We start from the raw sequence: 14,052 nt of genomic DNA, 5'->3' as shown, positions 1-14,052 counted from the left end.
ATAAGCGATGTTCCCGTGTGCCTCAAGTCCTCCATCATCGTGCCGGTGCCAAAAAAATCATCCGTCTCGTGCCTCAATGATTACCGGCCGGTCGCTCTGACACCGGTGATCATGAAGTGCTTTGAGAGGATCATCCTGAACCACATCAAGGACATCATCCCTGCTACTCTGGACAGTCATCAGTTCGCTTACAGGGAGAACCGATCGACAGAGGACGCAGTATCACTAGCCCTGCATGCTACCCTGTCCCACCTGGAGCATCCTGACACCTATGTCAGGATGTTATTTGTGGACTTCAGTTCAGCCTTCAACACAGTGATCCCGGACAAGCTGACACTGAAGCTCCACAACCTGGGTCTGCCTGCCTCCCTGTGCCTCTGGATCAAAGACTTTCTCACCAACAGGCCCCAAGTGGTGAGAATCGGGGACTCAACATCATCCACTCTGATCCTGAGCACAGGAACACCACAGGGGTGTGTCCTCAGCCCCGCCCTCTTCACTCTGTTCACCCACGACTGCTCCGCTATTCATTCCACAAATCTGGTTTTAAAGTTCGCCGACGACACCACCGTAGTAGGTCTCATATCCAACAATGATGAGACTCACTACAGAGAGGAAGTTCAGCACCTGACAGGATGGTGTGCTGACAACAACCTCATCCTGAACACCTCCAAGACCAAAGAGATCATTGTGGATTTTAGAAGGACTAGAAAGGTGGCACACACCCCCCTCCTCATTAACGGGGAGGAGGTGGAGCAGGTGGACCACATCAAGTTCCTGGGAATCCACATCACATCTGACCTCACCTGGTCGCTGCACACATCCCACCTGGTGAAGAAGGCTCAGCAGAGACTCTTCTTTCTCAGGAAGCTTAAAAGGACTGGACTTTCATCACAACTTCTGGGGAACTTCTACAAGGCAACCATAGAGAGCATCCTCTGTCTGAGTGCTACGGTGTGGTACGGGAGCTGCACCGCTCAGGACAGGAAGGACTTGGCCCGGGTGGTGAAAACCGCACAGGAGATTGTGGGAGGACCTCTCCCACAACTCGACTCAGTGTATGACAGCCGGGTCCGACGGAAGGCTGGTCGTATTGTTGCAGACCCCACCCACCCAGGACATAACCTGTTTGTACCTCTTCCCTCTGGGAAGAGATACAGGAGCATCAGAACTCACACTAACAGACTGAGGAACAGCTTCTTCCCAAGAGCAGTGAGGTCCATCCACCCCCCACCCCCCCCACACATCACACAACTGGGTCAACGAAACCGCCCCCTCCCCCCAGACTTAACATAACCCACTAACCCCTGTCAGCACACAGCTGACAATGCTCTGACTCTATTTTAAACTGTGTGCAATATTCATGCTGTATGTGCAATATCCATTCTAATGTGGAATACCCACTCGTGCAATATTCACCCCACTCTACTGTACAGTATTTAAGTATTTATGCCTTATATAGCTCCTTATTCTTATTTTATTTTATTCTACCTTTTTTATATCGAGAGTTGCTGGAAAAAATTTCATTGTGCTCTGCAGAATGATAATAAAAGATTCTGATTCTGATTCTGATTCTGATTCTGATAATGTTACATTGGGCTGTAAGCTAGCGGGAGACCAAGTAAACAGAGAGCTCCTCCGGAGCAGGGAGGGGAAGGAGGGTGGGATCGCTCCATGGCAACAGAGACAAAAACTCCTGCCGCTCTGCAGAAACTATGTCCTAGAAATGACAGGCTAAAAATGACAATCGTAATTAAGAGAACACTGTGAATGCTTGAAAATAGATCAGAGGATGATTGGAGTCGGCCTTTAAGGTTGGACAAAGCTTTTTAATTTAATTTGTTTTAATAAAAGTCTAAAATGCATTTAAAAAGCAATAAAAGGATTATACCCTTTAAAATCTAAATAAAAGCCCAGTCCAATCAAGATACCACTTTAGATTGCTTACAGGGCGATTTTATGAAACTACATAAACTTTTAAGGTAAAGGCAATTAAAACCATAAATAAGGTCATTAGTAAAACCTTAGATTGTAAACCAGCATTCGGTGTCAGCATGTGCGTCACTTGCAATATCTGTGCGTGATTATCGAAGGGTCACTGTGCACAGGGTGTCATAAAAACCATCAGCTTCAGAGGTGCTCATGGCACACAGGTGTAAGGTGTTCACAGGCAGACGGCCAAAGTTCAAACCCTTCCCTGCCTTCAGGTCCCCCACCCCGTCAAAAATCCTCTCCCGCTTGACGTCGTGAAACTTGGCCAGAGTGAGATGGTACCGTGGGTTGTAGGAGTCCCTGTGGAGCCAGCCCTTCTGCCTGTACGCCTCCTGCAGACCGCCGTTCAGCTGCTGCAGGTGCAGCTGGGGCTGGGGGCTCAGGTACAGCACTCGCCCGTTGAAATCCTTCAGCTTCACTGGAAAGGTCACAGCAACAGGCGGGTTGCGATCCAGACGGGAAAAGTGGCGGAGAATCTCCTTGGCAGATTCCACCTCAGCCGGGCTGTGCAGGTTGAGGAGGCAGAGGGTAACGTGAAGCGTGGACGCGGCCTGCCAGTGAGGGGCGGAGGAGGGTAAAAGGGCAACGAGCTCCTCCCGCAGCTGCTGGAAACAGGAGAGGACGGCGGGAGTGTTGGCTCGGAAGCAAATGAAGTGGGTGGGTCGTTTTTTAGGTGGGCGCACGCCACCCTTCTCCACCCTCTGCTCTAGAGGCGATGGTGCGCCTTTGCTCATATAAAAATTTCTTGGATAACTCTATTTGAATGAAAACAAAGAAAAGCGTGATTAATCCAAACAGAAAGCATTTCTGATCGGGTTTGTTTTGCCGTACACACCTGAGCGTCTTCTTTGCATTCCCAACTTTCCGCCCACTCTTCCAAATTGGTCTCCTGACCCTCTTCTTCTTCTTTTTCTCCTTTTGACGGCTGCTGCTCTTTTAAAGCCTGGATTCTATAATTAAATTGGTTAAATGGAATCAATGAAGACAACTGTGTTCCAAATAGAAATGTAAATAACATCTAAATTATTTGAATTCCACTTGAACGTTGTTAATAACCGTTCTCTTCTTACATAAGATACCAGTTACATGTGTTTGGGACAAACTGGTCAAAGAGCTCCTGACAAATGCAGAAAGGTACATGTTGCATTTGAAACTTTCTTTCCCAGCCAGTGAGGTTGCAGCTACAGGTCAGACATCCCATAAATATATATTAAAACAGCAGCATATTCATCCAGTCCAATATGAAGGATCTGATTTAAAGTGGAGGACCCTCTGTTCTCCACTGATGTATGCTTCTAATTTACAGTTTCAGACACATTGAGATGAGGATAGAAACCGTAAATCTGGAAATCTTATTAAATTGTTGCACAGTAAGTTTTCTCTTCTCCAAGTAAAAGATCAAACTACTGACCCGTTTGGAGCATCCTCAACAGCACATGTTCCAGGACACGCCTGCTCTCCTCGGGAAGTGTTTTCCTCACAGTGTGTGGACACGAGGCTGGAAATCCTCTCATTCAGCTCCTCCACATCAGTGCTCCTCATATGATCACCGTCTTCTGTTTTTCTTTCGTCCTGTCCACTGCCAGTCGTTGGCTGCTCCTGTTCGGCTTCGCAACTGTCTTGTGGTTGTTCTTGGTGGTCCGGGCTTTCTTCAGCTAAAGCAAACGGCTCCAATCAACCATCGTATCTCTGTCAGATGTACATACAGAGTTGTGATCTTCACTCACCGTTTACTTCCTCTTCTTTTCCAAAGGGGGGAGCCAAAGATTGACCTGTGGAGCCAAAGACCCTGTCGGTCCTGCTGTGGCGGTCCCAGACGCGTTTCCCTCTGTAGCTGAAGTACTGGATCCTGTGTCTCGGCAAGGCCAGCTCAACTGAGTAATCGCAGTCACAGGGGTTGGCGTCCCAGTTGAAGTCACAGAAAGGACGCTCCAGGACCCCAAGGAAGCGATCCACATACCCCACAACAAACTCCGATGCATCCACTGACGAGTCCCACAAAATGCGAGAAATCACGTCATCTGCTGTGCGCATACGTGGCTTTTTGGTCACCTCTGCAAAAGAGTAGTTTTTCAGAAATTAAAAAAAAAGAGGAGAGAATGCTAAAAATTTAGGATAAAAAAATGAAGGCCCCTACCAACTTCTTCACTGTTTTTCTGCTTTGCCCCTTTTTTCTTCTTGAGCTTTTCCGTTTTTTGTTCATTCTGTTTGTCATCGATTTCAGGGGACATGGGTGCTGAAACGTGGAGTGGGGGTTCACTGAAAAATAAGGGCAAAGGCATTAAAAAGAAATAATTCAAAAGGGAAAAACTTGCTTTCAGATGAGTCGAACCACATAAATTAAGATATAGAGCAGACACATTTCAACAGTAGTATTTAAATCTGTAAATGGCTTTTATAACCATGATATTCAGAACATAAAACATATGTACTTTAAAAATAGTATTTTATAAAGACAGATAAAGGTTATCGGACCTGTGGAAGGAGCGACATTTGTGGCCAAAGCGACATTTTCCACTTTGGAAAAACTGGCACACTTTGACTCCATCGCTTTTCAGCTCTGCCAAGTCTGCAAATCACAGCAAAGATAACAGGAAAACATATGCAGTCAAGACTAAAAAACGAACTGATCAGATTTTTCATTTGAAAACTCATATGGTCATTATTGTTGCTCTTGGCATCCACACAAAGATCAGTCTGTGCGTCACAAATGATTAAATCTGCTCCTCTGCATTCCTCGCCCTGACATAAATGATATTATATTTGATTGTTCTAACCCTTCCATAGACATGGACCTCATAATTCATCTCCAGTGCACTAATCAGAGAGTAAACAACAGGTGGTAATAACCTAATCCCCCGTACAATAATGGGAAAGCTGACTCTCCCCGACGCTGAAGTTATTAAACTCCCTTCTGATATTACAGTTTACTGAAAGCAGCAGGGAGGTTTGTCTGTTCTGAGGAAATTTCCTTGTGACTTAAGGTTGGGGAGTAGGGGTGGGAGTGGGAGCAGACACCGATTCCTTTCCGTCTCTGGAGGTGGGAGTCTCTGGAGGTGGGAGTCTTCAGTCCTGACTCACTTGCTAAAAACCCAGACATGTTTCCAGGACATGAACACTGCAGGAAGTGAGGGGCTGGGGGTCCACTGCATTCTGCTCCCTTTTAAAGGGCCAGAGGCTCACACAAACACGCTGTCAGAACAAATTCCTTCCCAGAAACACTGCTATTGATGACTTGAACGCTGATAGCTTCTAAAAAATAATACTAATAATAATCTGGCATGGAGTTTGATTCCCCTAAAATCCTAATTAGATTTGAACAACATACCAATTTAGATTAACCAATTAGATTAACAGCAATAAGTACATACATGTTAAAAACACATAAAAATATGGTGTTACCATCGACATCAGTGGGCTTCTGGGTGTCAGCTGTTCCAACAGTTGGGTTATTGGTTGGTTCTGTGAGGGTCCCGCCACCATCTACCTGGCCCTCAGGTGAAAACGTGGGAGCCCCTGTCCCACGGGACGCCATGGTCACAAATGAAGGGCCCTGTTGCCTCGTTGAGGTAGTTTTACCTTTGACTGGTCAGTAAAAATAAACTGGACACACCCGGTTTTCTTTACTGTGTGTGGGAACACACGGAAGTGTCTAGTTTTTGGCGATTAAAAATAAACAATTTTAGAAATATTATTGTTTTTACAAAAAGCAGATATACTTAAACGCACTCAAAAATCAAAACCACGGTCACATATTTTGACATTTAAGCAGACTAGTAAGAAAATGCAGACTTCCAACTCAAATGTACTTTGACCTCAGTCTCGAGTGGACCTATGGGTAATGTAGTTAGTGTTCAATCGACTAGTCTTATTTTTGACTAAATGATTCTTGATTTCAGGAATGTAATCGTAAATTTTTAAAGAAAAATAATTGGAGAATTTATTTACATTTTCAAACGTCAAGAATTTGAGGTCCAAGAGTGCCAATGAACATAAAACTTGCTTAGACGCATCATTTCTGCTCGAGCGCGTGACTCCGCGTCATGTGACCCTTCTGTTGTTGTTTGCTAGCAGTTCCCGGTGACAAACGAAAAGCGTAACTTGTTGACTTATTGGTGAGTTTTTTAGTTTAAAAAAACGACCCGAAACATGTTTTTTGTATTTTTAAACTAAAAAGCCATGGCTGTTCCATAAAAGTCGTTTTGAGCAGCATTTAGCTCGACTCCGCTGAAGGTAAGAAGAACTCTCTATGATTGACTTGTAACGTCACAAACTGTTAGGAGACATACAGTCTACCTGTAAATATCTGTTTGTAGTCAAAACGGCAATGAATGTTAAATTATTGATGGATTCGTGTGTTCTCCATTTCAGATGAATGCGCTGGTAGCTCTGTGTCACTTCTGTGAGCTCCATGGCCCCCGGACCCTCTTCTGCACAGAAGCCCTGCATCCCCCATCCCCAGACCCGTCCTCCCAGACTGGTACCCCGGTGCCAGGAGACAGAGATAGAGATGGGGACCGTGAGGGTGAAGGTCTCACCATGAGGGCCAACAGCTCTACTACACCTAGAGGAGAGATGTGTGAGGTCAGTTTATCACGCTCTTGGCACCTGGACCTTAAAGTCCCACTCCGATCATCTATTTTCAAAACGTTCCCAGTGGCCTTTTAATTATGATTGTGCTGTTGGGGGGGGGGGGTTGGTAGTAAGCCTGCATGCAAGCCTGTTTGTTTACTTGTTTACGGCCCCTGTAATTGACCCCCATTCTAACATTCCCTGTGCAACAAAATGCCGACCAATATTGGAGCTAACCAGCCGTACAGTTTGGACGAGGAAAGCAAAGACTGAAGACGAATACAGAAATACGCAGAGAGGCAATTTGAAGCTTAATTTTCTTTATACATTCTATCATCAGAAAAATGGCACAAACACACGTTAAAAACAACAGAAACATAATTTTCATTGGAGTGGGTCTCTAAAGAGAACTTATCGGCTGGTAATCCATTTCCCACATGTCATTTTCTGTTTTTTTCTTTTTCTTTAACACCTTCTTAGGGATGCAGATCTCTGCCTGCATCTCACCCTGGCTTTGTGAGCTTCGATGATGAAACAGGAATTCGATTTCTGAGCCATCAGCATCCCAGGCAGCCGCAGCTTTTTAGCATGGTGCGCCAAGCCTGTGTACGCAGCCTCAGCTGTGAGGTAAACTTTGCTTAAACGATGTCTGCTCTCATTTTTGGCCCTAATTTCCGACCCAGTTTTCTCTGTTTTTGCCTCAGGTGTGTCCTGGACGTGAAGGACCGATATTTTTTGGAGACGAGCAACAGGGGTTTGTGTTTTCGCACACCTTTTTTATTAAAGACAGCCTGGCCAGAGGATTCCAGCGTTGGTACAGCATCGTTATTGTAGCCATGGACAGGATCTACCTCATCAATTCTTGGCCTTTCCTGTTACGTCACCTAAAGCTCACCATACACAGCCTGCAGAGCACAGCTCTAAAAGTAGGCCACAAAAACAAACAACCCCTTTGTTGATTCTGTATTGAGCTTAATTGACCGAACACATTTTTCTTTTATTAGGTATTTGACAGTGAGCAGGGGGTTTGCCCTCATCGAGCCATGCGGATCAACAATGCATTTTCCCCCGCAGTCTTTCCACACCAAAGAAGTGGGAACGCCGCCCGATCACTGACCTCTCTCACACAGCATCCCAATCTCTGGGCCAGCCTGCACTCTTCTTTTAGCTGGTGAGACAGTTGACCCGGCGTCACTCTGTCATTACTCCCCTTTAGGCTGATTTGTAGCTTCTCAGCTGTCAATAATGATTTGGGTCTTCACACCCTTCTTTCTGCAGGTTGCTAAAAGCCTGTGGGAGCCGACTGACGGAGAAGCTTCTTGAAGGTGCCCCCACAGAGGACACACTGGTGCTTATAGAAAGACGAACAGGTAAGCATGACGTCCAGGGCTACAAAACTGTTTGTGTCTGATCACACTAGAAGATTTCCTTCTTAAAACAAATAAGAAATATATAAAATATAGGATGCCTTTCCCTTGTTATAAAAGAAAAAAATCTGCCTATGGAACTAGTAGAATTTGTCTTGGTAAGATTTCTCAAAAAAGTTTTGATCTCCCGCCCTTTTTAAGACTAATTAAATGATGACTTTAGCTATAAATACTCATATTTAGGTTTATTGCTCTTAAAATGGGAAATATTAGGTCTTGAACTAAGCCTGATTTTCTTAAAAAAAAGTTTTATACCTATAAAGTAGGTATATTTGTACACTTTTCTTCCCCCCCAAATATGTCTTATGTCAAGCAACAGTCCAACAAATCATCCTGAAATAAGACTAGAATTACACATTTTAAGATCCATTTGTATTAAGGATTATTTAAAAAACACATATGAAACAAAACCACTCACCAGACAAATAAAACTTCAACTGAAAAATATTATATAAAGAGGAAAAAATGTGTTTTATTAATGATATTCATATAAAAACGAGATGTTTTCGAGATCAACTTACTCAACAAGATATTCAAAATGTATTGCCTTAAAACAAATTGGGTCTTTTATTTAGTTCAGGGGTCTGCAACCTTTAAGGGTTAAAGAGACATTTGGTCCAACTTCAAACTGACCAAAACCCACCGAGAAGTCCCACTGTTTTACAAAAATAAACTTTATTTATGTTTTTTGTGCCCATTAAGCCATTTATCTATGAAATTAGATTTAATTATGTACAAGAATAGAATTACATCACTTTACTTTTGACAGCTGCACATTAAAAAGTCCTTTCAAAATAAAATGACAACCCCCCCTGCTGCAGCAGATTTACTTAAATTAAAATGCAAGAAAGTCAAGTCAAACATGGTGCTTTCTGTTATTATGACTGTGGTATACCTTCATCCTGTTTATTTCATTTCACTATTCAATACATGATAATGACGTAGAATCCAATTGTTTTTACAAATCTATATATGTAAATGCAGTTGGACTTTATATAATTTAAGAACATTGTCTCTGAGCAGCACCTGGACATGTATTAAAAATCTAAACCTAAGTGACCAAAATAACCAAAACAAATCAACAAGAACTAAAACTCTTTATTTATATAAATTGTAACCGTTTTTCTTCAAAGCCAAAAAGCCACAAAATAGGGATTAAAGAGCCACATTTGGCTCATGTTAATGACCCCTGATCTAGTGTAATAAGATCTTCAAAATAAATACTAGACAGTAATACTTGGTAAGATTTTGCGTTTTTGCAGTGTAATGTTATTTGTGAGCTGGGTAGGCATTAAAACAAATCTACCTAATAAAAAAGGATAAATATTTTTTTTGTCCACAGGAGAAATTAGGTTTCTTGACATTAGATGAATTTATAAGATTGTGCAGTTTGCAGCTGTTTTGTATCATTGGTCGGAAATTCGTTTTGAGAATCACTGGGTCACAGTCTTTGACCAGAAAAAAACAAAACAAAAAAAAAACACTGCACCTTTGTACTTGAATCCACTTCCTTTCCAGAGAGGGTTTGCATATTTATGGTGAGGAGTTAAAGTGCGATTAAAGGATTTACAGGAAAGTACCCGAGTCTAGACCCAGACCTTAGGAAACAAGGAATTTGAATTCCACAACCTAATATCAAACACAGAGCAAATCTAGTGGTATGCATCTGTCAGGTTCAGAATTAATCCACCCAAGACAAAACCTTGTGATGAACTAGTGACTCATCTTACTTGACAGCTTAAATAAGCTTCTTATGCAGCACAACTTTTGATTTTCTCTGCTGTTTTCTTATTTTTAACAACATTTGTTGTAATTTGTTTTAAAATTACACTTCAAAGTTTCATTTTAATTTCTAAAAACAGTTTCATTGAACATTTTTGAGGTTTCCACAGCAAATGTAAGCACTTTTTTCCAGATGGAATTTTCCATTTTTGTATGATTTCCTGTCTAGTGTGTGACTTAAAACATGGAAAAATGACTAAATAAAGTTAGTGCCACATAGCTGAGGTTAGACAAGCAATCAAATAGTCTTTCAAATTGAAAATACAAAGGCAAATTCGAAAGTAGACAAAAACTGAGATTTAGGCCCTACGTTCCAAAGAGTTAATAAAATACCTTCCTTTTAAGATAGTCTTTTATCTGTTTCCTTATCTGTTTTATCCTTCTACTTTAATATTTATGTCTAAACAGTCATTTCTATAGTTGGTTTGAGGAGATTGCACTCTTCAGAGGTGGGTAAAGTCTTTTAAGGAATAACAGTGCCGGTGATTAGGGATAAATATGAAGGAAGTACTGTGACTAAAAAAATAACTTTTCTCAGGAGGACTTCTTTCTTATCCTGTGGTTTTTGGGATGTACAGGTACTTTAGTAGATAGTAGTAGAGATACCAGTTGGATTTTTTATTTAAGTAAATGTTTTTGCCTTAAATGATTTAAAGCTGTATTTTACTCAAAGTCAGCTGTTGCAGTTAGTCATGCCCAAGAGATGAGATGATGTCATGTTGAAGAACAAGTTGAATCTTGTGCAAATCACATGAAAAGTGTAAAGGTGACGTGAAAAATCCCTTAGTAACCGTTTCCTTCAACTTTAAACATATTTGGAACGTCTCTCTTGATGTCATCTTTAAAGAGCAAGAAGAAATGAGCTGCTGGGAGGGAGCAGAAGGAGGTGGATCCGAGTCGCAGCTTTACCACTCGGCAAGCCAGCTGGGCCTCGACTTCCTGTGTGACGATTCAAAGCTAGAGCAGCTACCTGGTCCAAAGTTTAGGTCACTTAGGCATTTAAGACAGGTAAAGTCCTCTACATATTGCAGCCATCACATATAAAACAGAAGGAAGTATAGAAAAATGGAGTTCTTCCGTATTGTATCCATAAGTTGGTGCTTTTTTTTCTTTACAGGTTTTAGGGGCGGCTGACTTTCGACAGCTAGCGTGGCATGTGCTCATGGGAAATCAGGTCATTTGGAGAGGAGCAGACCCTGTGCTCATCCAGTCAGCCTTTACTGTCCTAAAGGTGCCCAACCCCTTTCTGCCCTGAAATATTATTTTATATTTTAATGCAAATAAAACTGATTAAAACCAAGGTCCCTCATTCATTCAGCTAGGTGATAATGCAGTTGAGTCATAGTCACATCTTTTAAAAAAAATCTGTTTTTTCCACTTACTTTTATGAATTTTAAGCTAATGTTTTTGTTAAAAACAAAGTTCAACACAAATGAAAAGATACATTAGCCTCCAGTTTGATGGTAATTAAATGGTCATGTTTTATTATTTATTGTATCTAGTAGTATAAAAAACAAAAACTGAATCTACATTTATTTAAAATGAAACAAATTATGAAAACGAGGAAATGGAAAATCACTCGTATTTTCCTGCACTTTAAAATAATTCCTTTTATCAACATCATTCGACCTTTTCACCAGAGCTCTGAACTTTTTTTCCTGCCTCATATTCTCTTAACATGGTAAGTTAAGTATTGCAACTCTTCAGTTCCTTTAGGGAACACGTCTGTCTAACTGCCCCATCCCAATATAGAAGCGGAAGGTTTGGCATCTCGTAGTTTTTTCTTAACAAAAAGCTTAAGAGAAAAGATGACAGGCTCATATCTGCTCAGTTTGATTCCCCTCTTAAGATCTTTATTTCCATTTTGCTATACTGTTGGATTTGTGCTCAGTGTTGAATTAGCAAGCCTTTTGTCCTGCCTGTGTTATGATGCTGTTCTTTCTTTAGTGGTAGAGAGGATGGAACAGCCAAACACCCTCCATTCGGGTACAACATGAACAGCAGTGCTTAAAAACTCACTCTGATGAAAATCATGTTTTTTGTGTTTTTAACATGTTTTTCTGGCATGTGTCTGATGTTGGAGGACAACTACAAGGAGAAATAAACTTAAAATTGCATTTCTAAGTATTTCTTTATTTAAATCGTTGTGAATCAGGAGCAGATGAACTAAATGCCGCTTGAAAAAGCTTGTATTTAAAAAAAGCTACATTGGACGGGTCACAAGCTCCATTCTGATGCATCCACTTGCAGACAGATAGATCCACGTTTGTGTCTTCATTTTCCTCATCCAAGCTACTATTTGGCTCGAAACTGTATGACTGGATAGCTGCAATATGGCTTCCCATTTTTGTTGCATCGGTAACGTTAGGTTGGGGTTGTGAGGGGCCATAAGCTAGCAGGATAACATGTAACCAGATGGGCGACGGGAAGTGGGGTGACCTTGCTACATCCCACAACTCAGAACTACTGCAATTATGACCTAGAAAACGAAACAAGTTTTTGAATTTTGGAATGCTTTTAAAATGGCATAAGACATCAAACTGATTTTAATGTCTGTCTGTGGTTCTTCTAGACGTTGCTGCCAGTCGGCTGTGTGCGCTCGGTGGCGTACAGCGATCGGTATGAGGAGGCCTACAAATGCAACTTCCTGGGTCTCAGCCCCGATGTTCCCATTCCAGCACACGTCAGCTCCTCAGGTACCACATCTCCTCGTGTCGCCGGGAAACCCCACACCCACATATTGTTCGATTTTGCTTTGGAGGAATTTTCTGGGATCTTTTTGTTTTACTCTTTTACTTTTTTACCTTCCCTAAGAGTTTTCTGTGCTGGTGGACGTGACCTCAGAGAGGAGCCATGCCACGTCTGCTGCAGGCGAAGATGACATCTCCGCTTTCAATCACTTCAGCATCAGCAGTGCCAGCACACAGCCAACAGACAGAGGTGAGTGCTCACACCGGCAATAATGCTTGCACATATGTGGTCACTGATGCGTTTTGGGAGGAAGAATTCATGTCCCAGCTGCTCTGAAAGATTCTAAATGTTCTATTCTTTTAGAAACTCTTATAAATAAATATTAATTGGGTTATATGTGTAGCTTGAAAACAGCAGAGATGGGAAATGCAGATGACTGCTGAGGCTTCCGGGCTTGTTTTGTTTTGTAATCCTATACTTTTTCACTGAAGCGCTGCTATAAATTATGAGCTTGAAGAGAAGCTTATAATGCCTGTTGTGCCCAGCAGAGAAAAAAATACAGTATGTCTTTGGTTTTATGTTTTCATTTTTTAGTGGGACTTCACCGCAGCATTTCATTAAAACAAAACACCTTTTTCGAATTACATAATAAAATAACAAGGTTTAAATTCCCGTTAGAAACTACCTATTAGGTGGTTGGCTTCATCGCTGTCCCAGCTTTAATCCAAACCTGTTCTGTAAACAGAAATGTGTTTCTTTTTTCCTCTCAGGTCCAACTTTATTAAACAAGCTGGAGGCCGCCCTGTCAAACGAGAACTTGTCTGTGGACGTCGTGTCTCACTGCCTGCTTTGTTTGAAGGAGGAGTGGATGAAGTGAGTCCTACTGAGGCAGACTTGGTGTCAGTTAAAGACAGATTTTTTCCCCCCTGCTCTTTAGTGAACCCTATTGTGAATTTTCTCTCTTTCAGTAAGGTCAAAGTGCTGTTCAAGTTCTCCAAAGTGGACGGCCGAGGGAGGGAGGACACCCAGAGGGTTCTGGCTGTTCTCGGCGCCACGGGGCCCGGCGAGGAGGAGAACGTCAGACTGCTCAAGTACTGGATGACAGGACTCAGTAAACTCTACAAGAGCCATTTAATGACAGCAGTACGAGGAGGGGAGAGGAGCCTCAGCCAGTGACAAAGAGAGGAGGAGGAGGAGCCGGTGAAGGGGCGAAAAACGGGGAGCTCAGAAAAAAAAGGAAAAGTGAAAGCAACATCTAAATGCTAAACGAAGCATGCATAAGTCTTTTCTTTGTTACTGTTCAGCACCTTTAGCTGGAATGAAAGGGAACTAGAGGACTGTGAATGAAGGAATTTGCTCATCTATTGTCTTTTTAAGGAATAAATCTATTGTGCTCACTCTGCACACATTACCATGCTGAGGAATTTTAAATAATATATAAGCATTTTTTTGTATCACAGGGAATTTCTTAATGCAAAATGTAACTTATTACTACAGCAATTTGCACTTCTGTGTAGTCATTCTGACATTTTCAGCTGAAATAAATCATCACATGGTGAGTGGGTGTAACTCCACAGCTGGCTCCATC

General features: G+C 42.0%; 2 protein-coding genes across 3 annotated transcripts; one reads left to right on the top strand and one right to left on the bottom strand.

The window, feature by feature from the left end:
* Positions 1–1,551: 1,551 nt before the first annotated feature.
* leng9 (leukocyte receptor cluster (LRC) member 9) lies at positions 1,552–6,035 on the bottom strand. Its single transcript, XM_004078176.5, has 7 exons — positions 5,395–6,035; positions 4,468–4,561; positions 4,130–4,251; positions 3,720–4,046; positions 3,404–3,647; positions 2,828–2,942; positions 1,552–2,747 (listed from the first exon to the last, which is right to left on the bottom strand). The coding sequence occupies exons 1-7, from the start codon at positions 5,525–5,527 to the stop codon at positions 2,085–2,087; spliced, it is 1,698 nt and encodes a 565-aa protein (XP_004078224.1). The 5' UTR covers positions 5,528–6,035; the 3' UTR covers positions 1,552–2,084.
* Positions 5,976–14,038, top strand: flcn (folliculin). Of its 2 annotated transcripts, none has more exons than XM_011485363.4 (12): positions 5,976–6,107; positions 6,364–6,576; positions 7,045–7,191; positions 7,269–7,490; positions 7,569–7,735; positions 7,843–7,934; positions 10,621–10,781; positions 10,891–11,004; positions 12,346–12,469; positions 12,588–12,713; positions 13,235–13,337; positions 13,433–14,038. In XM_011485363.4, the coding sequence occupies exons 2-12, from the start codon at positions 6,364–6,366 to the stop codon at positions 13,638–13,640; spliced, it is 1,677 nt and encodes a 558-aa protein (XP_011483665.1). In that variant the 5' UTR covers positions 5,976–6,107; the 3' UTR covers positions 13,641–14,038. The 2 variants fall into 2 exon arrangements, with proteins under 2 accessions (XP_011483665.1, XP_004077982.1); XM_004077934.3 differs by having other exon boundaries at positions 5,996–6,225.
* Positions 14,039–14,052: the final 14 nt, after the last annotated feature.

The sequence above is a fragment of the Oryzias latipes genome, chromosome 16, assembly GCF_053564925.1.
Source record: "Oryzias latipes strain Hd-rR chromosome 16, Olatipes_Hd-rR_3.1".
Lineage (NCBI taxonomy): Eukaryota > Metazoa > Chordata > Actinopteri > Beloniformes > Adrianichthyidae > Oryzias > Oryzias latipes.
This window is presented reverse-complemented; position numbering and strand designations above follow the sequence as displayed.

Coding starts and splice junctions, on each gene's coding strand:
- leng9 (XM_004078176.5), bottom strand. CDS start 5,527: ATGGCGTCCCGTGGGACAGGGGCTCCCACGTTTTCACCTGAGGGCCAG. Junction 4,252..4,467: donor AAATGTCGCTCCTTCCACAG/GTCCGATAACCT, acceptor CTTATTTTTCAG/TGAACCCCCACTCCACGTTT. Junction 2,748..2,827: donor AATGCAAAGAAGACGCTCAG/GTGTGTACGGCA, acceptor TCATTCAAATAG/AGTTATCCAAGAAATTTTTA.
- flcn (XM_011485363.4), top strand. CDS start 6,364: ATGAATGCGCTGGTAGCTCTGTGTCACTTCTGTGAGCTCCATGGCCCC. Junction 7,491..7,568: donor TGCAGAGCACAGCTCTAAAA/GTAGGCCACAAA, acceptor TTCTTTTATTAG/GTATTTGACAGTGAGCAGGG. Junction 7,935..10,620: donor GCTTATAGAAAGACGAACAG/GTAAGCATGACG, acceptor TCATCTTTAAAG/AGCAAGAAGAAATGAGCTGC.